Genomic DNA, 26323 nt, shown 5'->3' on the forward strand with positions numbered 1-26323 from the left:
AAGATTTTAGGACTTAAAAAATGTTGTTTTAAACTTTCACTTCCAGCAAAATGAATAATAAAGTAGACTTTTTAAAATCATCTTGCTACAAACACAACAAAAATTGACAGATAAAATACCTTCATAAATGCACTTATGAGTTAGCATGAAAGAAATGAGTTCTGGTCAAAATCCCAAGTAGGAACCCAGGAGTGAAAAAAAAATGAACTGAGTTTTCACCCTGAGTGCATCTGGCAAAAGAGTAATTTTGCACATTCATGATCTTACAGTAAAGGGGTGTTGCAAATACAGCGCAGAGCTACAATGGTAGACAGTCTAATTAAAACCATCCCCCAAAGGCTATATATCCTCCATGTAAGCGCAAACTAGAAATACTCCTTCACTACCACCCGGGCACCAAGGCAAACTGCCTGTCTTAAACTATGGCTTGAACTGTGAAACAAGCAAAAAAAAAAACAAAAAAAAAAACAACCTTCCCCAAAAGTTACTAACAAGTCAGTCTCAAACAGAAATGCACCTTGAAGTTAAATGAAATGCCTACAGAGGTTAAAAAAACCCTCTCGCTGAAAATTCTATATATTGATTGAAAGTGTCCAATGGTCTGTGACGGAAATTAATAAAAATTCTTTCTGTAGAAATCTACCTGAATCCTCAAAGAATTAACACAGATAAAGGAGCATCTCACTGGCTCACTGGAAAAACACACACCAAAGCATCAAGAGTTAAGAACTAGCAGAAATAGTAGAAAGTAGAATTACATTGGAATTAATGAACTCCAGAATAAAATATATATGTTTACGGTATTTTAAGAAAATACTGAAAATATAAGCAGTAAACAAGAAGATCTAAGAAAAAAACCCACACTACTCAAAGACATAAAAAAAAGAAAAATGTGAAAGCTGTTAAGAGACATGGATGACAGACTAAGAAAGTCTAACATCTGTTTAATGAGTTCTACAAATGAGGGAAGACAGAATGGGTCATAGGCAATATTTGAAGATTTTATAAACATAAATTTTCCAAATCACAGGCTGAAGAATCTCATTAAGTCCCAAACAAAATAAATAAAAAATAAACCTACAGATATTTACATTATGATTCAGTAACAGTAGCAAAATTACAGTTATGAAGTAGCAACAAAAGTAATTTTATGGTTGGGGGTCACCACAACATGAGGAACTGTATTAAAGGGTCTTAGCATTAAAAAGGTTGAGAACCACTGCTCTAGAACCAATAAACCAAGTGGCAAGTTCACAGCACATCCAACCAGGTCCACAAACAATAACAGCTGAAAGTGGATTCAGCTGGCACCAGAACCCCACTAAAGGTACTCCCACTCCATGGAGTCAGTCCCCACAAAACAACTTGTCTGCTGTAGTCAAGGTGAACAGTCAGAATCAGTCAGCATGGACAATCCCACCCACTGATGTGCCAACAGCAATCAAGGCTCAACTACAAAAGGAAGACACATATACAAGGGACACTCCTGGAGCAAAGGGCTCAGATGAACAGGGAGACTGTGCCACTGGGCCTCATAGGACACCTACAACATAAGACCTCTGCACAGACTGGGAAATGTAGATTTACCTAACACATACACACACATACAGGGAATCAGCCAAAATGAAGAGACAAAAAAAATATCCAAATGAAAGAACAGGACAAAACTGCAGAAGAAGAACTAAATGAAATGGAGTCAGACAATCTACCAGATAAAACAAAACAAAACTGTTTATAAGGATGCTCAATAAACTTGGGGGGGGGGGGGGGAATAGATGAACTCAGTGAGAACCTCAACAAAGATATAGAAGCTATTAAGAATACATCTGAAAGATAAGGTAGCGGAAAACACCAAACCAGAACAGCAGAAAGATAAAAGAATTTTTAAAAATAAGGACAGTTAAAGGAACTCTAGGACAACATCAAATGTTACAGCAACTGCATCATAGGAGAACCAGAAGGAGATAAGAAAGAGCAAGGGATTGAAAACCTATTTGAAGAAATAATGAGAATAAAATGAAATGGAGTTAAGAAAGTAGAAAACTTCCCTATTCTGACAAAGGAAACAGACTTACAAGTCCAGAAAGCACAGAGTCTCAAACAAGATAGTAAACTCAAAGAAGTCCATACCAAGACACATCACAATTAAAATCCCCAAAACTGAAGACAAAGAGAGAATTATAAAACTATCAAGAGAAAAGCAATTAGCTACATATAAGGGAGCTCATATAAGACTATCAGCTGCAAAAACCTACAGCAAAGATTACTCAGCAAAGACACCACTGGAATTGAAGGAGAGAAAAGATTCCCAGATAAGGAAAAGAAAAAAGGAGTTCATTACTACTGAACCAGTATTATAGAAAATGTTGAAGGGACTTCTTTAAGCAGAAAAGATAAAAAATATGATTAAAAATATAAGAAAAAATCATCGAAAAAATTAAATTCATAGTAAAGGCAGCAGATTAGCCAACTATAAACCTACTACAAAGGTCAAAAGGCAAAAGTAGAAAGATCACGTGTAATTACAATAAGTTAACAGATACACAAATGCACAAAAGAAGTTAAAAAAAATGACAAAACATAAATCTGGGCAGAATGAATAAAAAATTTTAGTAGCTTTAGAATATGTTCAAAATTAAGCTACCATCAACTTAAAAACATCCAAATGGCAATAACTACAAACCTATCAACAATTACTTTAAATGTAAATGCACTAAATGCTCCAATCAACTACTTATGAAATTAAATCAGTATTAAAAAAAACCTCCCTACAAACAAAAACTACAAACCAGATGGCTTCACAGGTGAATTTTACCAAATATTCAAAGAATGAATATCTATCCTCAAACTATTCAAAAAAAAAAAAAAAATCGAAGTGAAGAGAAGGCTGCAAACTCATTTTAGAAGGTCAACATTACGATGATACCAAAATCAGACAAAGACACTATAAAAAAGAGAAAAATTACAGGCTAATATCCCTAATGAACAAAAATGTAAAACTCCTCAACAAAATATTAGCAAACCAAATTCAGAAATACATTAAAAAGATCACACACCATGATCAAGTTTATTCTCTGGATACAAGGTTGGTTCAATATTCCCAAATCAATTATAATGTGATATACCACATAAACAAAATGAAGAATAAAAATAATTTGATATCAATAGATGAAGAAAAGGCATTTGACAAAATCCAACATGCATTTATGACAAAAACTTCCAGCAAACTGGGAATAGAGGAAATATACCTTAACATAATAATAGCTATATTTGACAAATACACAACAAATATCAGAAGTCAACCCAGTTGACACCTTGATCTTGGACTTTAACCTTCAGAATTGTGAGAAAATAAATTTCTGTTGTTTGAGCCACTCTGTAGTCCTACGGCAGCCCTAGCCAATTAATTCACTGGGTGAATTTTGAATGTGTTGTAGTCCAACAAGACCTGGCACAGAGCTTGTGTATAGGTACAACTGTGAGTAAATCCATGCCCCAGGTACCATGCTCCAAATGTCTTGGTCATTTGGAGGTGTTCCCTGTGAGCTGACCTCCACCCTCCCTCCTGAGTCTCTTCTCCAGCTCTTCCTACTACAATATCACTTATCCTTATGAATCCCAGAGATGGGAGTTCCTCTAAGTGGCATAAAGGTGGTGGCCAGGACATGAACAACACACCAGGAGGATCTAATCATGGAACAATTGCAAGACCTGTGTAACAGGGAGGAGGGAGTTTCATGAAGGCAGATTTCTCAGATGTTGTCATGATGATAACACCAAGCCAAACAGTAGCATCCAGCTCAGTGTGTGAAAAAACCCTGACCTAGAGGATTCTTGGGTGAAGAAAAACATTTTAGCCTGCTTGAAGTACCTTTGGTTACCTCAAATTGGCCCAGGTTTTCAGGGTTGGCATCATGCGACCACTCCTTTTTTTTGCAGGGCTGCCTGAGTTTGTGTTCACACAATTTCTGAGCTGGACTCTCAGGAGGCAGGAGCTATGAGGGAGGCTGAGGAGTGAGGGGACAAGGACTTTGACTAGGAATGGGTTTTCCCTGGCCACTAAGGTGACGATCACTCATCATGGGTAAGGTGAGTTAGAAGTGGCCAGGCCCAGAGGGGCTCAAAGTACATCCGAAGCTCCCATGGCACAGATATCCACAGTGGGATACCTCTGAAGGCTGAAGTACCCAATTTCTCACACAGGCCTGGTTGTGACTCTTGCTTTGTTACTCTGATTGAGAGGGCTAGAGCAAGTTACTTCAAATCTCTGAGTGACAACTTCCTCATTTATAAAATGGAGATAATGATACTAATTTCACAGAGTGGCTGCATGGATTAAGTGAAAAAACTATGCAAAGCATTTGACACATTTAAAAGGTCTTAAAAATAACAGCTGCTAAAACAAGCAAACAAACACAAACAAAGAAAAATAACAGCTGCTATTATTTCATACAGCTTGGTTCTACTCAAAGCAATGCAAGAGTTTCTTTCCAAAAAGCACAAAAATGTATGTTTTCATTGTTAATACTCGATCAAACTTTGATGTGTCTCTGTGGGGGTTGGAGGGAGAATGGTCTAATGGTCATTTACTGTATATATTATTCTTATAGAATTGCAAACAGAATTGTGATATCTGAATCTCTGAATCACTCAAGGAAATTGAGTCACACGAGAGTTGAGGGGGCAATGTCTCATGTTTAAAATGGATAAAACTATGCTTTCTTATTTCTCTGCCTTGTTAATGTTTAGATAGATGACACCAGATGAGGCAACCACTGAAGGTCTCAGGGCACTGCACTGACCTCTCAATGAGCCTTGTAGATACCCAGGATGTTAGTGTGGAAAGGAATCCAACGTTCCCTACTTGCAAGAAATCAAGAGACAGAGGAAGTAGAGGCAGTCAGCCAAAGCCATGCAGCCAACGCCAAGGTACAGAGATACCTCCAAGACATCACCAGTTTCCTGGTTTGTGAAAAAATGAAAACAGCCCTAACTGGTTTGGCTCAGTGGATAGAGTAGGCCTGCAGACTGGTCAAGGGCATGTACCTTGGTTGCAGGCACATCCCTAGTGGGGAGTGTGTAGGATGCAGCTGATGGATGTTTCTCTTTCATTGATGTTTCTAACTCTCTATCCCTCTCCCATCCTCTCTGTAAAAAATCAATAAAATATATTTAAACAACAACAATAAAAAAATGAAAACAAAAGACAACAAAAACCAGCCTTGCTGGCAGCCAAACTATGATGTATTCAACTGAACACAGACAATGCCCACTGAATAGAAACAATGTACTACAAGGATCCTCCATATCCATCTACATTTCAACAAGACAGAGAGGGCGCCACTCTGAAATCAAAAATGAGACTAAACATTTCCCTTTCCAACTCACAGGAATCCTGCTCCCCTATTAATGCTATCTACAGACCCCATTTTCATCTTCCTGCCTGTTAGATCATTATGGATAAAACTAACCAATAATGAATTAATAATTAACTATTAAATTATGGAGACCTGATCATCTAATTGCCCACACCCTCTTTTCAACAAACTCCAATCCAGAACAGCCCCTGCTTTCCAAACTCTTTCTTAGTCTCACCAGATCTCCTAAGAAGTCCCGCTCAACTCCTAGTACTGGGATGCCCTGGGTTTCTCTGGAGTCTTTCTTCCCTTGCTGCAGTGAGCCAAATAAACCTAACTTAAATTTTTTAAAAAGTATTTGGGAAGTAGAACTAAATACTGAGAGGAAAATTTTAACCTTAACAAAAGATTAAAAATTAGTACAAAAAAAAAAATCCATTGAAAGAAATCAGAAAAAGAGCAAAGAAACCAAAGGTTTAAAGAAAAATTAATAAAGATGATAGTAGAAATTAATGAAATAGAAAACAACTATATAAGACAGAAACAAATGTCCCAGTTCGCATGACTCAGTGATTGAGGATCAACCTTTTAGGAAATCACAGTTTGATTCCCAGTCAGGGCACATGCCTGGGTTGAAGGCTCAATCCCCAGTGGGGAGCATGCAGGAGGCAGCAGTCAATGATTCTCTCTCATCATAGATGTTTCCATCTCTCTCTCCATCTCCCTTCCTCTCTCCAAAATAAAAAAAAAAAAGAAATGGCTGCCAAATGTGGTAAACTGATAACATCTAAGCTTGAGGAAAAAAAATACTACAATGAATTATTGATCTGTCATGAAGAAGGATATGAAAAATGGAGACTGAGGTGCCAAATACTTGCTATGCATGAGATTCACTAAATTATTAACAGCAGTTATTTCTAGAAGTAAGGTTATATCGAGAAGGCCTTCATTTTCAACTTTATACACTTTTATGTTGCATTCAACAAGCATTACTTTCAAAATCAGCATGCACACACAACTTAAATTTTAAAAGATAATGCAACTTAAAATTAAATGTTCAACAATGAATATATTTCTATTTCATTATCTCCCATAAACTTATAATTTCCTTAACTATTTTTCCAAAAGAAAATTCTTATAATTTAGGTTTTAAAGATGCATTAAAAAAAACCTTATCTGGATTAAGTATTCTAGAAATTTTCCAATATTTATATCATAATATTATATTACTAGATGCCCGGTGCACGAAATTCATGCATGGGAGGAGGGGTTCTTCCCTCAGCCTAGCCTGCACCCTCTCCAATCTGGGACACCTCGGGGAATGTCAGAAACCGGCAGTCAGGCATCCCTCTCATAATCCAAGACCGCTGGCTACTAACTGCTCACCTGCCTGCCTCCCCCCCACCCCCCACCGGCCTGGTCACTTCTCACTGCCCCTCCCTCCTGGTCATCCCTTACTGTCTCCCCCCCCCCCCCCTTTCTGCCAGCCTGGTCACTCCTCACTGCACCCCTGCCAGCCTGGTCACTCCCAAATGTCCCCCCCCCCCCCGCTGGCCTGGTTGCCCCCACCTGCCCCCTCATCAGCCTGGTCGCTCCCAACTGCTCTCCCTCTGCCAGCCTGGTCACTCCTCACTGCACCCCTGCCAGCCTGGTCGCCCCCAACTGCTGGCCTGGTTGCCCCACACTGCCTGCTGTTTAGTTGTTCGTCCAGTTGTTTTGGTCATAACAGCCCCTGACATTTTATATATTAGGACTATTCTTTTCTAAAGTCTCCAGGAGAGAATGAACATAAAATAAAAAATTATAGGAAAAAAAAGTGATTTTAGCACTTACAATTCAATTTCAACCATGCCTTTGGAACAGCCTCTCTTCACAAAAAAGCCAACCTAAGAAATAAAAAAAAAACAAAGTGAACTGTATGATGACATTTCCAGGTCAGGAGATCTAGAAATGTCATTATTATTTGTCAGATCAATATTCATTCAATAGCTTTTTTGTAGGAAAAGCCCCTTCATTATTTCCACTCACAAAAAGCAATAATATTATTAGTTACCATTTATTGTCAGACAGCCTCTTACGAAGCTCATAAGTGGGACAGAGCAAGGATCTAAACCCAGATAATCTGGCTCCAGAACCAGTGTCCTTAGCAAACACACTCTCAGAGAGAAGAAAGCAAGCCAGTGGGAAAACAGTTTCTATAGAATAATCACAAAGAAATATATACCCAATCTCATTACCATTGGAAACTTCAAAGGAGCTGCACAGATTAAATATTATTAACAACCAATCCAATATTACTTATCCTGTTATTAGGGCATAAGTGTCACCATGTATTTTTTTCAAAAAAAAAAAAAAAAAAAAAAGCAATATACAGAATAAAAAAACTTCAGTACAATGTACATAGACTATTTGAGCTAGTTTCTATATGTATATGAGCATAAAACCCTGGGCCTAAAAATCAAAATCAGCCAAAACCGGTTTGGCTCAGTGGATAGAGCGTCGGCCTGCGGACTGAAAGGTCACGGGTTCGATTCCGGTCAGGGGCACGAACCTGGGTTGCGGGCACATCCCCAGTGAGGGGTGTGCAAGAGGCAGCTGGTTGATGTTTCTCTCTCATCAACGTTTCAAACTCTCTATCCCTCTCAATTCCTCTCTGTGTAAAATCAATAAAATATATATATATTTAAAAAAAAAAAAAAAAAAAAAAAAAAATCAAAATCAAATTGGTTTTTAAATCAGACAATAATTATCTTCACAACTGAGTCATGGGAAGATGGAGAAAAAAAAAACTTGTCTGCACTGGCCAGTGCAGCTCAGTTAGTTGGAGCATCGTCCTGTGCACCACAGGGTCTTGGGTTTGATTCCTGGTAGGCGCACATGCCCACGGTTTCTTCTATGAAATTAAGATCCTATACATTGCTAAGAGTTTTTAACTCATAAATTACTTTGGAATTTAACTGAATACGTTTTTTTCTCCATCAATTGAGATGATCATACAGTTCTTTAAAACATGATATATTACGTTAATTTTTCTAATGTTCAATCAATCTCCCATGTGTTAAATAAATTCAATTTCATCATAATGTATTATGCATTTTATGTATTCAATTCAGCAGGCTAAAGTTTCTCTCTCTCTCTCTCTCTCTCTCTCTTTTTTTTTTTTTTTTTTTTAGATTTTTGCCTCTATATTCATGAGTGAGACAGACTTACATTTTTTTTATTCTTTCATTGACTGATTTTTGGTACCTAGAGTCATATACTATACATAATAAATTATTGCTATTGAACTAATCCATAATTATCTGGTATTCTAGAAAAATGCAACAGCTCATTTATTTTTTCTAGTTACGAGTCAGCTTCAGTATTTATTTAGTTGTAGAAACCTACATATTCACTTTTAAAAAATTTAAGATCTATTGGCATAAAATTGTCAATATTCTCTTATAATCTTTTAACTCTCTGCTGCATTCTGATAATGCCCCAGTGGTAATTATCAGGGCAGTTCATGAATATTCTGGCAGTTCATGAATATTCTGGTTCTCCAAGCCCATGGTAGAATTGCTTTTGCTCATTTTTTTTCTGATACAAGTTGTGGCTCTTAGCCTAGGTACCTAAATGACCACAAAGGGCCTACAAATAGTAAGGGCAAGAATTAACCTTTTGTATTTTCAAGCCACTTAAATTTGGAAGTTGTTTGGATCACCTTATATACTAACTATTATTTTTATTCATTCCTTTATATTTTGTTCTTTACCTACCCCCTCCACTTTACTTTCTCAGAAGTTACTAATTTCATTAGTCTTTTTGAAACCAGGTTTTGGTTTTGTGGTACTTATATCATTGTTCATTCTTTGATATAAGTACCACAAAACCAAAACCTGTTTTCAAAAAGACTAATGAAATAAATTTATTAATTTCTCAATTTCCATTAAGAATTTTCTTTGACCTGTGTATTATTTTTTAATTCCAAACAAATATTTTTTAATTCCAAAAAAATTAATTATCTTATTATTGTTTCTCTCTTAATAGCATTGTGGTCAGAGAATATGGTCTGTGTGGTAAAAATTATTTGATATTTTTGATATATGCTTTATGTCTCAGTAGATGGTTTTTAGAAATGTTTTATTTGTACTTAAAAAAGAACGTACCCTTTCCAATTGTTGAGTATAGCATTTATAACATGACCACTGATTAAAGCTTAATTGTTGATCTCTACAGGGGTACAGCATTTTATTACACTGCAGATATTGCATTTTATTTTTTTTTTATAAACTGAAGTTCTGTGGCAACCCTGTGTTGAACAAGTCTATCTATGCCAAAAATACTATAATTAGCTAAACACTAATATGATGGTTAGCAATAACGTATTTTTTGATTAAGGTATATACACTCGGTCTTTTACTTTTAGACATAATGCTATTGCACACTTACACTATAGTATAGTATAAACATAACTTTTATATATGTATTGGGAAACAAAACTATTAGTGTGATATTCGCTTTACTGTGATGGTTTAGAAGTGAACTTACAACATCTCTGAGCTATGCCTATATTCTTACTATTTCTTATGTCATTGATTTATTAATAGCCTTCACACTGTGATTGTGCAATCTGTTCATTTCTCATTGAGTTCTGCTGATTTAGCACCAGCCTGAGCACCAAAGGGTACTGGGTTTGATTCCTAGTCAAGGGCATATACCTGGGTTACCAGTTTAATCCCCCACCAGGGTTGGGATATGTCTCTCTCACATCAATCAACAGAACTAAGGTTCAGTTCTCAACTTGAATTCACATAACCTAGCTCCAAAACACTTAAGCAAAATCAGCAGAACTAATTCTCGCACAAGGATATTTTTTCCATTGATTTTTAGGGAGCAGGAGGAGGAGAAAAGCATCGATGTGAGAGATACATCCCAATATTTATAGTTATATTACAATAGCTATATACTAAGTGTCCAATTATGATCTTTGAACGCATAATAATCTGGCCACTCAGTGTGTGCGTGTGTGTGTGTGTGTGTGTGCGCGCGCACATATACATATACATATACATATACATATATATATACACATATATATACATATACATACACACACACACACACACACACACACACACATATATATATATATATATATATATTAGAGGCCCAGTAAATTCATGCATGGGTGGAGTCTGGCCAGCCTGCCTGCCTGCTGGTTGAACTCTTGTTTGAGGGGACAATATGCATATTAGCCTTTTATTATATAGGATATACACAGAGTGACCAGATTATTATGCATTAAGAGATCATAATAATCTGGCCAGTGTTATTTGCATGAAAAAAAAATCCTATATTATAAAAGGTAACGTGCAAATTGACCATCACACTGTCACAAGATGACGGCACCCACAGCGGGGGGAGGGACAGCCTCTCCTTGAGCCTGCCACCCGAGTCCCCTCAGTCCCAGCAGGGGCCTCGGGTCATCCTGCACCCTCCACTGACTGAGGCTCAGGCAAGGAGGGCCGGCCGAGGCACAGGCAAGCCTCAGATGGCAGCTGCCCAGCCGCCCAGGGCCAGCCCAAAGATGGCCCAAGGCTCAGATAATCAGGCCAGCCAAGGCTTGCGCTACTGGCAGTGGCAGCAGCAGAGGTGTGATGGGGGCATCACCTTCCCCTGATCGCTGAGTCACCTCCTGCTCCTGAGGACTCCCAGACTGAAAGGGGGCAGACTGGGCTGAGGGACCCCCTCCAGTGCATGAATTTTCATGCACTGGGCCTCTAGTGTGTGTGTGTGTATATATATTTTTAAATTTAAATATATTTTTATTGATTTCAGAGAAGAAGGGAGGGGAGAGAAAAAGAGATAGGAACATCAATGATGAGAATCACTGACCAGCCATTTCCTGCATGTCCTCTACTGGGGACTGAGCCCAAAACCTAGGCATGTGCCCTTGACAGGAATCAAACCTGGGACCCTTCAATCTACTGAGCCAAAGCAGCTAGGGCTGCATGATTTTTTTTTTTTTTATATATATAATCTTATTTTATGTTTTTTAATAATCTTATTTTCTATATTACTGATCTTGTCTTCTCCTCCATTCTGAAGACTTCTGGGTAGTTTGAGCAGTTTTTTGTTTGTTTGTTTGTTTTGTTTTTCCTCCCCTCTCTCATTTTACTTCTTTACCTTTCTTGTTTAGAGGATTTATAAATTTCAATTGTTTTAGTGATTTACCCTAGAAATTTTAAGATGCATATTTAACTTAATAAATTCTGAAGTTAATCAATTATCTTAACTTCCCAACACCACAAATTCATAGAATATTTTAACTCCCTTCTAGTTGTCCAGAAAGGGCAACAGTTTTATCTTTTTTATTGAAACTTTACAAATTAGATATTAGTGTTATTTGATGGTTTTTATATAATTTCCTCACATGTTTATCATTCCTTTGCTTACCATTTCTTCTTACATCTCAGACTTTCCTACTGGGACCATATTCCTTCTTCCTAAATTACATACTTTCAAAGTTTCTTTGTCTCATCATTCTGAAAACATATTACTATTGTGTATGATATTCTTTAATTCACTACAATGTTTCTACTTTTGTATTTCTTTTTATTTTACTGCTTGAGTTTGAGAATCCAAAATTTCAATGTTTATGGAAAATTCTTAGTCATTTCTTCTTCAAATATTGCCTCTTTCTTAGTTTATATTATCTCTCATAGTATAGTAAAAAAAAAATGGATTATCATCCTTTACTTATCATTCCTCAACCTTGATTTTCTTCATTTAAGAAAAAATTTCAAGTACTTCAGTTTATAAATTCTCTTCTCAAATGTGTCTGCTTTGTTATTTTACGCATCCATTAAGTTTCTCTCTTCAATTAATATATCTTTAAGTACTATTTAATTCTTTTTCTAATTTACCTAAATTTTTTGTTACTTATTTCTTTGTTACTCTTTTTTAAAATATATTTTTAAAATTGATTTCAGAGACAGGAAGGGAGGAGAGAAACATCAATGAAGAGAATCATCACTGCACTCCTCGCTCCTTACTGGTATTGAGCTCACAATCAAGGCATGTGCCCTGACCAGGAATCAAACCATGACCTCATTCACAGGTTGAAATTCAACACTGGCAGGGCTCCATTATTACTCTTACAGCCTTCTTTTATTTCCTTACACTGAAGATTCCTAGTTTATGCTATCTATAAGCTTTGTAGGTTTGATTTTGTAGTCTGATATTTTTGTTAGCTTTTATTTTTGGAAATCCATTTCCTCCTATGTTTTGTGATTTTTGGTTATGAATTCATGAATTTCTTATACCTATCTGTATGAATACTTTTGAGAATTGAAGCTATTTTCCTTAAGAGGATTTACATATGCTTCTGCCAATGCCTAGAGATAATATTAATTGACCACTCTAAACTAAAATTACAATTTATGATATTTTGGCCATATACCTAGGTTATATGAATTCTGGCCCAAAACATGTACAATATTAAGGCCTTTGGTTAAGAATTCATTGGAAGAGTTCCTATTTTTCTCTCTACTATATTCAGAGTTAACAATGAGAAGAGTAAGCAACCCCGCTGTCCCATTCTGATAGTGTGTTTTCTGTGCTACACATAGTACTTGGCTTCTAGTTTTATCTTCTAGCCCTTCCCCACAACCTTCAGGGCTCCCTATCCCATGGATCTAATTCAAAGCTAGGCTTTAAGGTAGAAGGTAAGCAAATACCCCTAGGGAAACACTTGTAGAGCTTGCTTAAGTTTTCAGATCCATACTATTTTGTTTCTGCCTGGTAAATTACTTTACCTTTCTACAAGCCGAGCAATATATTAAAAAAAAAAAATTTTTTTTTACACTCAGAAATGCAAGTATTGTATACTTAGAGAATTCTCTCCATCGATAGAATATTTCTAGAAATGGTAATATCCTCCCAGCTTCTCTACCTGCCAACTTCATTCTTTAAATTCAAGCATTATACTTTTGCTACACCCAAGAAACTGAAATGTAGAAATGAATTTCTTACTAAAGCAAGTCACCACTTTGAAATTTTAAAAAAAGTACTTATGTTAACTCACCTTATCAGCCCGTCCCATGAAAGCAGGTTTGCCTGCTAATCCAAGGCAAATGGCACACACAATGCTGGACTTTCCCGTTCCATTAGCTCCAATAATCATATTCAAGTGGGGTCCAGGGCACACTTCACAGATATCATATGTTCTAAATTATAAAGAGGTAAAATTACTAAGCAAAGAAGTGAAGAATATATTCTTTGCAAAAGCATTTTTTCTTGCTTTACATTATCATTTATAGGTTTAAATTCCTTTAAAGCCAAGCAGCTAATCTTACATATTTAATGTTATTTATAGGTTGTTAATAAACTAGAGGGGAAAAAATCTATTAATGGAAAAAAATATAAAAGCCAATCTAAACAACAACATAAACAAACAAACAAAACAGAAAGACACAGATACAGAGAACAAACTGATGGTTGCCAGACTGAGTGTTGGGTTGGAGGTTTGGTGAAAAAGGTGAAGGTTAATAAGAATACAATTGGTAGTTCCAGAAAAATCATAGGGATGTCAAGTACAGAATACAGAATATAATCAATATTGTAATAACTATGTAATGGTGCCAGATGGGTACATGAAATATCGGGGACTCCTCTGTAAAGTATATGACTGTCTAACCACTATGCTATACATCTGAAACTAATCTATAATAATAAAAGCATTATATGCTAATTAGACCAGACATCATTCCTGACAAAGCCGGGTCTGCGAGGGAAGCCCAAGTCCCGAGTGTCAGTGTCAACAACTGGGGGAAAGAAAGCCTACTCTTGGACAAGTTTTGTGGCCTCTAGTAATAATACTAAATGTAATTGAAAAATAAAATTTAAAAACTAAATAAAATGAAAATATCATTAGGAAAATAGATTTCGTATGCCTGTTTCAACTATAATTTGAGTAAAGCAAAGCTTGATATTGTTTATTTTTTAACCAATTATAATACATGAAAGAATATATCAAAGCTACTGTACAAGTAATTTTTAAAAATATTATGTAAGAGAAGCTTTGGCTCATCTGTAAACTTTACATTTCATTTGTTTTAAACTAAAATGCTTAACAGTAACTTTATATATCCCAATACTTGAAATAATCCAATCAAATTGTTTTTATTCTTATTAGAAAACTGAAGCTATATATCAACCCTATGGTTTCATTTTATTATTAATTTTAAAAAATTACACCCATTGTCCTTGAATATGCTGCCAGAGATTCACCCAAGGATGCATAGTCCATGTTTAAATAGAATTTATTCCTATGGGAGGAAACAAGAATGCATCAACACCAAGTACTTCTGTACTATTCCCTGTGCCAGAAAGCTGCATGCTGTCCAGAACTCTACCTACATAGATAGCATCTAATCCTTATTAGTGGCCAGGGACAGCTATGGCAAAATATGAAGCTAACTCTGACTCAGATATTTTCCTAGCTTATCTCCGAATATCCTGAATTAAATCTCATAAATAACATCCTATTCCCACAACTAATTTTCCAAGAATAAATGTTTTATCTGCTACCGTGTTTTCCTGAAAATAAGACATCCTCTGAAAATAAGACCTATTTACAAGTTTCCTTCTGAGTGAAATATAAGGCATCCCCCCGAAAATAAGACCCCCCCAGGCTAAACATGAGAGATTTGGTCCACTGATTCTGAAAGAAATGGAGTCACAAGAAATTCACCAGGAAATTCAGGAATTGGATTGTTATGATGATGTTCCAGAAGATGATGACATGATTGTCACTGAATAAATGAGTAAATTCTTGATACTGTAGGATTCACAGTTTGTCTGGTTTGTGTTGACAACTATCATACTACCCTACAGTATACAAGTAATAAATTTCCTTTATTTTCATTTAACAATAAATGTGTACCATATTCTTCTTCATGGAAAAATAAGACATCCTTTGAAAATAAGACCTAGCGCATCTTTGGGAGCAAAAATTAATATAAGACACTGTCTTATTTTCGAGGAAACAGGGTACTAATCTACTAAATATAGTGTGGGGCAAAAGTAGGTTTACAGTTGTTCTTATGGAAAACAATACAAGAATAAACTGTGTTTTGCATACTCACAAATGTATACCTATTTTTGCCACACCCTACACATAAATAACAACCAAACACATTCAACCTGAATACAAAAAAAAAAAAAAAAAAAAAGAATAATTCTGAAATGCCAGGTGGTAATAAAAACAAAAACAGGTAGTAAAAGAGAAGTATTTTCTGGAAAGTTTCCAACCCCACACTTCTACACAGCATCTATCTACTTTTTTTCAGATGCTTTATTCTGTTATCAGCTGTGTCTTAAAGGAACTCTTTATAATGGTTAAAGTAAAACTTTGGGGAACTTCACACGTCTGGAAAATTACCTGAGGTAGAATTTCTTAATCTCAACACACAAGCCCTATTCTTCTAACACTTGAATATTCTGCTGTGAAATCTCTTGCACAGCTCTTATTAAAATGGTATTTAAGAAAACAATAGAGACAACAGAAAAAAGCATGAGAATTTATGGTCTATACAATTTATGGTCTATATATTACAAACAGAAAGAGTTGCCAAAAGCAAAACAAAGCCTTTGCATTTAAAATAATGAATTGTTCTGACTCTACATTATGTTTATTGGGAATTCCCTTTCTGTGAGTTCCCTTTCATCTAAGCTCCCCAGAAACAGCTATTGTCAAAGGCCCACCTCTTCTCAGTTTATATACTTTGCCTGGTATCCCATGTATTCTCTATGTATGGCCTCAGAGAGCATCTAACATGCTGAAAGTCAGCTCAGATGACCTATAAATGAAATTACCACCTCAGTAACTTTATTTGGGAGACCCACAACTATCACTCAAACTTAACACATTCAAAACGAAATCCACCATCTTTGTCGTCCAAAACCTCTTGTGATCTCTTAGTGAATGGTATCATTCAGAAACCTAGGCATTAGTTTTGAATTACCTTTTATTCTACCATTTCCTTAACCTCTATCCACAACACTCCTTCAATCACCAAATCATGTTGGTAGACATGCAAATCTGATGTCATTTGTTAAAAAAAATGAAGAAAAATAAGTAGGATCCTTAATAATTTAGCTCTCTCTAGCTTCCACTTTTTCTCCTATCCTTTTCCCCTCTTTTCTAATCAGACCTCTAAATCATATCTATGATGAATTTCTTTCAGTTTTTTTTACTTATTTTAGGCTTCCTTCCTTTTCCAATGGAGCCTTTGCACATGCTGTTCCTGCTACCTAGAAATCTTGCCCTCCACTCTCAACCCCACTGACTTGGTTCACATATAGGAATCCTTCCCTTGACCATTCTTTTCTAGAACACTTTTCTCTAAGCTTCTCTCTCTCACTTCTTTCCTAAAACTCAGAAGTCTTTTCACTGTGAAAACAAAACCTCCCCTAGCTTTAGTTCTGTCTTTTCCAGCCAGATTTTTCCTTCTCTTCACATCTAAGTTTTACTCCCTCAACATTCATTTATTCTTCTATGATCGGCAAGAGTCTTCTTCCACTGCTCCATCAAAGGGTCAAAGATTTCCAAATTCTTAATGCAGTGGGCTCTTTTTCACTCCTGTTGTCTGACTTCAGTGTAGCAGAAATTTTTGAAACTCTTTATCCTTGGCTTCTTTGATAATACTCTCCTACAGTTCTTCTCTCACCTCCCTGAATAGTTCCTTCTCAGCCTGTGAATTCCTCTTCAGCTCACCCTTAAATGTTGGCATTCCTTTAGGATTTTATATTTGGCCTTCTATTTTTCCTATTTATATTTCCTTTTGGGCACTCACAACTTCTGCAACTTCAACAATTACATGCATGATTCCCAAATCTCTCATCTGTTCACACTTTCCTATAAGCCTCAGACACTTAAAATACTGTCTATGGAAGACCCCCCGACCCCCACTCACAAGAAACTTGAAGTAACTTATTATTCTCTCCGAAGTGTTCCCAGTTCTGAATAATGCCATATTTGACCAATTAGCCAATGCTGCAATTCTCCTTTACCCTAATGTTTCCCGTAATCTGGTGCCAGAGAGTAGAGGAGAAACCAAGATGATGGCATAGGTAAACACCTGAAATTGTTGCCGCACACAACCACTTCAAAACTACAACTTCGGTAAAAGACAAAACAGACATCATCCAGAACCACAGGAAGGCTGGCTGAGTGGAAATTCTACAACTAGAAGGAAAGAGAAAAGCACACTGAGACTCAGAAGAGCTGCAAAAGTCAGAGGTACAGAGGGGCACCCGTGCGTGTGCATGAAGAGGGATGGCAACTAAGTATACACGGATGGCTTTCTCAATCGAGAGGGAGACAAAAGCTCCGATTGCTCTGAACTCCAGTTCTGGGCAAGACTCTGGAGACCCAGACTCATATGGGGAGAAAATGGACTGTCTGGCAGTGGGCGAAACTCGAGGGTGGCTTTCTGCAGTGATTACTGTGGGATACTGAGACCCAGGGGCCTCTTAGGGCAGGGCTGACAAGAAGCCATTGCTATCTGCTCTGCCCTGAGACTTCGCCCCATCCACGCTGAGCACAAAGGCTTTTGCAAGTCTTGTCTCATAAGGGTGTCTTCCAACACAGAAGTTTTCCCATCTTAGACACAGCTGATCCTCATAGCCAATTGGCCTGGAGGTCAATTCCTCCCAGTGATAAAAAACAACAATCAAGGCTTAACTACAAGACTGTGCACACAGCCCACAAAGGGGTGCACCAAGAGTGTCCACCTCAGGTAACTGGGGAGGCTGAGCCACTGGGCCTTATAGGACACCTAGCACCCAAAGCCACTCTATCAACTCAAGGAAGCAGCCAAAATGCAGAGACAAAGATACAGGTCACAAATTAAAGAAATGGAGGAAAGCCAACTTGATATGGAGTTCAAATCCACGGTTATAAGGTTTTTCAAGAATTTTTCTAGAGAAGGCCAATAAATTTAGTGAGTCCCTCAAGGATATGAAAAGGGACCAACTAGAAATTAAGCATACACCAACTGAAATAAAAAAAATATTATACAGAGATGCAACAACAGACTAGAGGATCACAAGAATCAAGTCAAAGATTTGAAATACAAAGAAGCAAAAAACACCCAATCCAAAAAGAAAAAAGAATCCAAAAATATTAAGATAGTGTAAGGAGCCTCTGGGACAACTTCAAGCATACCAACATCCGAATTATGGGGGTGCCAGAAGAAGAAAGCAAGATACTGAAAACCTATTTGAAGAAATAATGACAGAAAACTCCCACCTGGTGAAAGAAATAGACTTACAAGTCCAGGAAGTGCAAAGAACCCCAAACAAAAGGAATCAAAAGAAGACCACACCTAGACACATAATTAAAATGCCAGGAGCAAAAGACAGAATATTAAAAGCAGCAAGAGAAAAACAGTTACATACAAGGGAGCACCCATACAATTGTCAGCTGATTTCTCAAAAGAAACTATGTAGGCTAGATGGGAGTGGCAAGAAATATTCAAAGTGATGAATAGCAAGAATCTACAACCAAGATTACTTTACCCAGCAAAGTATCATTCAGAATTGAAGAGCAGATAAAGAGCTTCACAGATAAAAAGCTAAAGGAGTTCATCACTGACAAACCAGTATTATATGAAATGCTGAAAGGTATTCTTTAAGGAAGAAGAAATGGTAAAGATAAAAATTATGAACAACATATCTATCAATAAGCGAATCTAAAAATCAAGTGAATAAAAAAATCTGATGAACAGAATAAACTGGTGAATATAATAGAATCAAGGGCATAGAAAGGGAGTGGACGGACAATTCTCAAGGGGAAAGAGGTGTGGGGGTTCGGGAAGAGAGTGGACAAAAATCATACACCTATGGATGAGGACAGTGGGGGGTAAGGTCAGAGGTGGGGTGGGAACCTGGTGGAGGGGAGCTATGGGGGGAAAAAGGAGAAACAAATGTAATAATCTGAACAATAAAGATTTATTTTTTAAAAATCTGTTGCCAGATTCTGTCAAATTTCTTGTATTTTCACTCCTACCTCCCCAGTGCTACCCAACAAGTTCAAATCCTGATCATCTCTTGCCTTCATATTGCAAAAGTCTTCTTGCCTCCAATCTTAAAATCCATCCTTTGCACTGCTTCCAGAGTAATATAAATCACATACCATTTCCTAGAATGAAGCTGGAATTCCTTACACAATATGTAACAGACCCTCAGTATCACCTATGTAACTACCTCTGCAGTACCACCTATGTTCACATATTCACTCACATCCTATGGCTTACTAAAATACCTAAATATAACAAACTGTTGCAGGCAGTTCCTTCTGTCTACAGTCCTGTTCCCGTCTTTTAAGACTTTTATAACGTCCGTACAAAAAGCCCTTTCTCACGGTTGTGGAAGATAGTAACCACTTCATCCTTTGTGCCCCCGAATGTGTACATTATTATGGTAGGTATTTCATTTGATGGTCTTTCCTAATCTGGATTCAAATAGTAATTCAAAGAATCGTTGCGAATAAAGAATGGGAGAGCCCTGTATACATAAAGCACCTTCTTCCATAACTAGCATGATAGATGCTTGGGGGGGAAAGTTTCTGTCATTGCAATTGTTTTCCCTACACCACTCTGTACAAGCCTAAAAAAAAAATCATCTTGATCAAATGAACTGTAAGATGCTCTACGAACACGGTATGTGTATTTAAACATATTATTAAATTCTAAAAACGATTGTGATTAATTGTCTGGTAGGAGAGCAAGGAACCACGGCAAAAAAAAAAAAAAAAAAAAAAAAAAAAAAAAAAAAAAAAAAAAGTGGATTTGTAAAGGTCAAGGGTCTGTTGGGAGGCCCAACAACTGAGAGTGTGGATTCATTTTCTTGTCCTTTGCAACCTCCATCCCGTACCTCCTTCACCATTTTTCATCTGCCTGGCTACTGCCACATCATCACTAATACTCTGATTTAACTGTTGCTTCCAAGGAATCCCACGGGCCCATACTTTTTTGTGAATTACAGGTTATAATGTCCTCCCTCTGTAGGCCGTAACTTGCAGCGGGCAGAGATCTAATCCCTGCTATGTCCCCAGCCCGGCCTATGACGCCTTCAATAGAACGAATCAAACCAAAACAAAAACAAACGCATCACCCACCAGACACACACCGCGCACACCGACCATCACACACATCCATATCCACAGCCCGCGGACACGGGCGCCGGTAACCGCGGCCAGACCGACCAGCAGGGCACACGTCCCCCCGAAACCCGCGCACCCACGCGCGCACCCGCACGCAGCGTGCGCCCCCCAGGCCCGCTCGCCTAGCCCGCGGCCGCGGGCCACTCACAGGAAGTTCTCCATCAAGATGCGGACGATGGAGCCTTCCACAAAATGTCCGGACAACGACAGGGGCGGCGCCGCCGAACTCTTTTTCTTGCTCGGGACCTCCGACGAGGGCTCTTTCGCAAGCGGCCTCTTGGAGGCCGGGGGCGTCGGGGTCGAGGTCTTGCCGCTCGAAGTCGCCATCCTGGCGGCTTCCCCCTTCCGCCCCCACGGCGGCTTCCGTTCCCCACGACCAAGCAGCACACACGGCGCCCTGACGTCCCGCTCCCGCGCGAACTGCGCGGCGCGCGACGCCGCCTGCGAGCCCGCCCCGCGCCTGCGCAGTCCGGCCCGGCGGCGCCCGTGGGCACGCCCCGCCCCGCCCCGCCCGGGCCCTGGGAGCCCAAGGTGGGGTGCGTGGGGGGGAGAGGGGGGGCGGCTGGAAGATTAGTGGAATTCTGCTACCGGACTTAATTTCCTGTACATGCCTGCCATTTCCAGATGGTCGATATTATTTTATTTTATTTTAGAAAAAGATATCCATTTAGTGTTTTGAAAGCCCTTTGCGCTCCGGGGAAGCGGACCCGCGGGGAGGCGTTTGCAGCAGGAGGACTGAGGCGGGCGATGCGATACCGGTGTGGCGTGGATTCCGCCGGGACTCGCAGGTCTTCGGCTCTGTCCTCTGCTCGGTGTGCTTCCGTTTGCTTCCGCTCAGGTCCCGGAGTCTTAAAACTTCCAAAGGGCTCCGCGCCCAGGGGTTGCCTTCCAGCGTCGTGCTGAGTCTCCTGCCCTCTCCCTCCGGCTCCGTGAAAACACTGCGTCGTCGCACAGGGTCTTCCTATTTATCCCCAGCTCTCGCTCCCCAAGTCCTTATGAAGGCTTCTCCCTCCTCCCGAAGTTTCTAGGGATGCGGGAACGAGAATGCCCTGGCTTCCTGAGAGGGTGCTTCTAGTTAACCCCTTCATTAAAGATGAGGGGCGCTGCGATCTTCACTCCAACCCACAGTGTTTAATCAAGAGGCCTGGGCTGCCCATCGCCGGCCTTACTTTGTGGTGTGGGAGAGCAGAAAAGAGCAAGCGACTTCATTAACACTTTAAACTTCAAAGGACTGTCAAGGTAATGAAAATGTAAGACACAGACTGGGATAAAGTATTTGCAAAAGACATGTCTGGTAAAGCATTGGCATCCAGAATATATAGAGAACTCCGAAAACTTAATAATAAAGCAACATATAATTAAAAAAAAAAAAAAAAAAAAGCAAGCGAAGCAACAAAGGAAGGATAATTTCAGGCTGTGACAGGTGCTACTGGAAATGAAAATAAGACTGTGATGGGGGAGGCATGGAAGGCCGGTCAGAGGAGGAAACGGCTGAGCCAAAAGCCAAGGATAAGGAGACAAGTGCCTAAATGAGCAAAGACTCTTACAGGCAAGGACCAAGACTGATGTGCAAGCGAGTGGGGTGTTTGAGGAACAAAGGCCGGTGTGGCTGCAGTGCAGTGAACAAGATTGCGTGGCACAACTGTGCCCATCATGGCTCAGCTGAATTTTATTTGAAAAGCAATGGAAAGCCCCTGGATGGGTTTAAATCAGGAGAGGGACAGGATTTGGTTAAAGTTTTAAAGTGACTTCTCTGGTTGCTGTTTGGAGACAGTCAAGGTAGAAGTGGGTAGGCGATTTAAAAAGCTATTGCAGCCCTAGCCGATTTGGCTCAGTAGTCACAGTTTCGGCCAGCAGACCGAAGGGTCCCAGGTTGGATTGCAGTCAAGGGCCTGCTGACTTTGGTTGCAGGCTGAAGCCCCAGCTCAAGGGGCGCATGCAGAAGGCAACCAATTGATGTGTGTCTCACATCCATGTCTCTCTCCCTCCCTTCCACTCTTTCTAAATAATAATAATAATAATAATAATAATAATAATAACAAAATCAATGGGTAAATATTCTTGGGTGAAGATTAACAGTACTTAAGTAAATAAAATACAATAGAAAGCTATTGCAATGGAGCCCCAATGGTCCTTGTCTCTGGTCTCTGCTTTCTCCTCTCATGCAAATAGAACCTGCATTCTCTTCAAAGTTATAACCGAAGAAAAAAGAATGAGTAAAAAGCACGTGAACTTGTGGTTATTAAAAATTTTTTAAACACATTAAAGAATAATTTGGAAAATGTCAAATGGCAGAAAATAGTAATATTCAGTGCTTATGAAAGAGCACCATTATACTTTTGTTGGATAAGACAAAGGTCTCAGGGTCTGAGCAGTTTTTACTAGATGCTCTCTTGTTAGATGCTAAAAGGTAGCACAGTATTTTGAAGACTCAGCTGCAACTTGGTGAGCTTGACCTGAAGTTTAGCCAGCTGAAAAAAAGAAGATATAATTACCTAAATAATACATAACAGCAATGGCTAAACCTCTGTTTTGGGAGACAGTACTTTCTATATGAATTCCCTGTCTCCTTTACTTGTTGCAAATAAATAAAACTATCTGAGGACAACTACATCTTGTCCTTGAATAGAATATCCCAGCCAGGGAACCCCTTGAGTTCAATAGCACTATTATTCCTTACATTGCTAATACAAAAAAAAAAAAAAAAATTAATTTGTTACCCTGCTTTAAGAGCCTTAGGAGAGTCAAATTCTTTGAAGAAATGATTACATCTGGGGGACTCTATCCTGATGGGAAAATAATATAGACAGTAGTAATGAGAATTGAGGGAAGAGAACCAGTCTGATAATTTTTGCACCAGCATCATTTCTATAGTGAATCAAATGGTGCTTATAAATTTGAAATTTAAGAATGAGCCCCTGAACTTGTGATGACCCCACAAGTGCACTATGAGTTCTTGTTTAATTAGCCAGCCAGTTATACTCTATCGTCATTTAAAAAGGGAAATTTTGTTTCCAATTACAAAAGCAACGTATGCTAAATGCAGTATTTTTAAAAAAACATTTTAAGTAACTATATAAATGTACATGATTGATTTAAATCTTTTAAAAAAAAAATACTGAGGCTGAAACCAGTTTGGCTCAGTGGATAGAGCGTCGGCCTGTGGACTGAAAGGTCCCAGGTTCAATTCCGGTCAAGGGCATGTACCTTGGTTGTGGGCACATCCCCATTAAGGGGTGTACAAGAGGCAGCTGATAGATGTTTCTAACTCTCTCCCTCTCTCTTAAAAAAAAAAAATAATAATTATAAAATATATTTGTTAAAAAATACTGGGGATATTTTTTCCTTTGCTTTCTAGAGAGTGGAAGTGAGGGAGGAGTGGGGGGAAAGAGAGGAACATTGAAGTGACATGAGAAAGACACATTGATTGGTTACCTCCTGCACAACCCAGGTTGGGGAACTTGCAACCGAAGTACCTGCCCTTGAGAGCGTCAAATCCAGGACCCTTTGAGTCTTCAGGCTGTTGCTCTAACCACTGAGAAACCTGCAGATAATTTGGGAACACACACACACACACACACACACACACACAAAAAAAAAAAAAAAAAAACAACAACAACAACAAAAAAAAACTCACAAAGGGAATACTCATAATTCCTTTACCCAGACAAGTCAGTTTTAAGATTTTGCTGTATTTTTTGACATCTTTTACATGTATGGTTTGCTCCTTTCACTAGAAAAAAAAAATGATGATACTACACAAATTATTTATAGTATTTCTTGACCTTCTTTTCTCACTGAATATATTATGAATATCTTTACATGACATTAATTTCTATACCACAATTTAAGTAACTATATAGATGTACCATAATTGATTTAAATTTCTTTTGTTGGGCTTTGTATAACTGGAATTTATCATGAACCAAGGATACTCTGCAGACTATAATGGCTCAGTGCTCCCTAATGTTCTTTAAAATTTCATGCACCCATAAAAATATGCACACTTATCTTACCACATCTGGATTCTTTAATTCCACTGATGAAAACTGCCGGCATTGCAAAGAGTGGTGGTTAAAGAGGCAGAGGGATAAGGTCTTTAGAAAGATTATAAATTAACTAGAATGTGTTGATGAGTGAGTGAGACATAATAGCTAATTCTACATTTCCTATGGTTAAAAGTCCAGTTATAAGCTGAATTCATCATCCCATCCTTGCTAGCAGATATGGCAAAATAATTGCATTTAACATTCTACAGACCAAGGAGTAAGTGACCAGGGGGCTTTTTTAATTTTTATTTATTTATTTTTTTTTAATTTTTATCACCAAGGATATTTTCCCATTGATTTTTAGAGAGAGTGGAAGAAAGAGAGAAAGATAGAAATATCAATGTGAGGAAACACATCGATTGGTTGCCTCCTACATGTACCCTGACCAGGGCCCGGCCAGAGGAAGAGTCTGGAACCAAACTATGAGCCCTTGATTGGAATCAAACCTGGGACCCTCTGGTCCGCAGGCTGACACTATCCACTGAGCCAAACCAGCTAGGGCACCAGGGGTCATTTTGAGTGATGGCCTTTCATTCTGTAGAAACTTTCAAACTGACACAAACAGAAAGCTGGCAGAAGGGGCAGGGTCAAGGATTACACATTTCATCTCACTATCAAAATACCATCTCCAGTGTTTTTTCTCTATCTTGGCTTCATGTCAAGCCCTTGATAATGCTGCCACAATAGCAAGAAGATGGACAAGATGCATGGAGTGGGACTCCACTGAGATGTCTTGAGACATTTTACTATTCTAACAAGAACCCTCATAGGTTAACAGGAATAATCTCCTCTGGTTTATATACCAAGAGGACATATTATGTTTGCTTTTGGCAAATTCTTAAAGTGAAAAAGTGAACCCTCATGGCTTGAAAGAGAGGGAAGCAGTCAGGTGCTAAAACCTGAGTCCTTGGCAGCCAGGAACAAACCTTCTTCTCCCACTCCCTCCACCTTCCTGCCACGTACACTTTCTAACTGACCTAGTTAAAGAACTCCTGGGGAAGATCTAGGCAGGGATGAGGAGTGCCGAGCACCCTTCCCCAAGGGACCTAAAACGCCATAGAGCAAGCTTCTGCTAGAGATAAGTTGTTCCTAACATATTATAAAACAATTAAAATACCTACTTATAGGGCTATCATTTTAGTATTAGAGTTTTTTGCAGTAATAGCTGTAGTATTAGTAGTAATAGCTAAAACCAGCAGCACTTAACCATACACCAAACTACTGTTCTAAGCACTTTTTCATAATTCATTTTATATTCTGTATCAATGTCTCAACAGATTTGCCCCTTTCCCAAATTTCCATCTCTTGGATACAAAAACCAACTGAAAAACTAAAAAAATCATTAGGAATTAATATTCGATTTCAGAGGTTCGTTGTGATGTGTCATGATAGAAAGCGTAGAGCTAAACGGGCTTTCTTTTCTTTTGAGAATATAAAATTGGAGAAGAGTGTTAACTTTCTCCAGAAGGAATGTACCTTTAATTCCTTCATGAACAAGGTGCTAAAGCACCATGTGCAATCCCCTCTGCAAGTCCTTGCGAAGTGACTTGATAGTCCTTCTTGTCCAGGCTCGGTCAGGAGCACCTGGGGGGAGAGCAAGGGCTTCTTCTCACTCCCGGTTACTTCCCAAAGGAAAGAAAGTGGGTAATTGTTGGAACTGTGGAGAATCTGTTGAAATTAGTCATATGAATTATTAAATTCACTCC

The 26323-nt window shown here is 38.5% G+C and overlaps 1 protein-coding gene across 2 annotated transcripts in view; it reads right to left on the reverse strand.

The window, feature by feature from the left end:
* SMC5 (structural maintenance of chromosomes 5) overlaps positions 1-21026 on the reverse strand; it is a 76617-nt gene extending 55591 nt beyond the window's left edge. For both annotated transcript variants that reach the window (XM_084899485.1, XM_084899484.1), the window contains exons 1-3: positions 20717-21026; positions 13426-13567; positions 7191-7243 (exon numbers count right to left, since the gene is read on the reverse strand). In XM_084899485.1, the coding sequence (XP_084755611.1) occupies positions 7191-7243; positions 13426-13567; positions 20717-20895 (374 nt within the window). In that variant the 5' untranslated portion in view covers positions 20896-21026. The remainder of the gene's footprint in view (positions 1-7190; positions 7244-13425; positions 13568-20716) is intronic.
* Positions 21027-26323: the final 5297 nt, after the last annotated feature.

The sequence above is a fragment of the Pipistrellus hanaki genome (assembly GCF_964339955.1).
Source record: "Pipistrellus hanaki genome assembly, chromosome: 11".
Classification (NCBI taxonomy): Eukaryota; Metazoa; Chordata; class Mammalia; order Chiroptera; family Vespertilionidae; genus Pipistrellus; species Pipistrellus hanaki.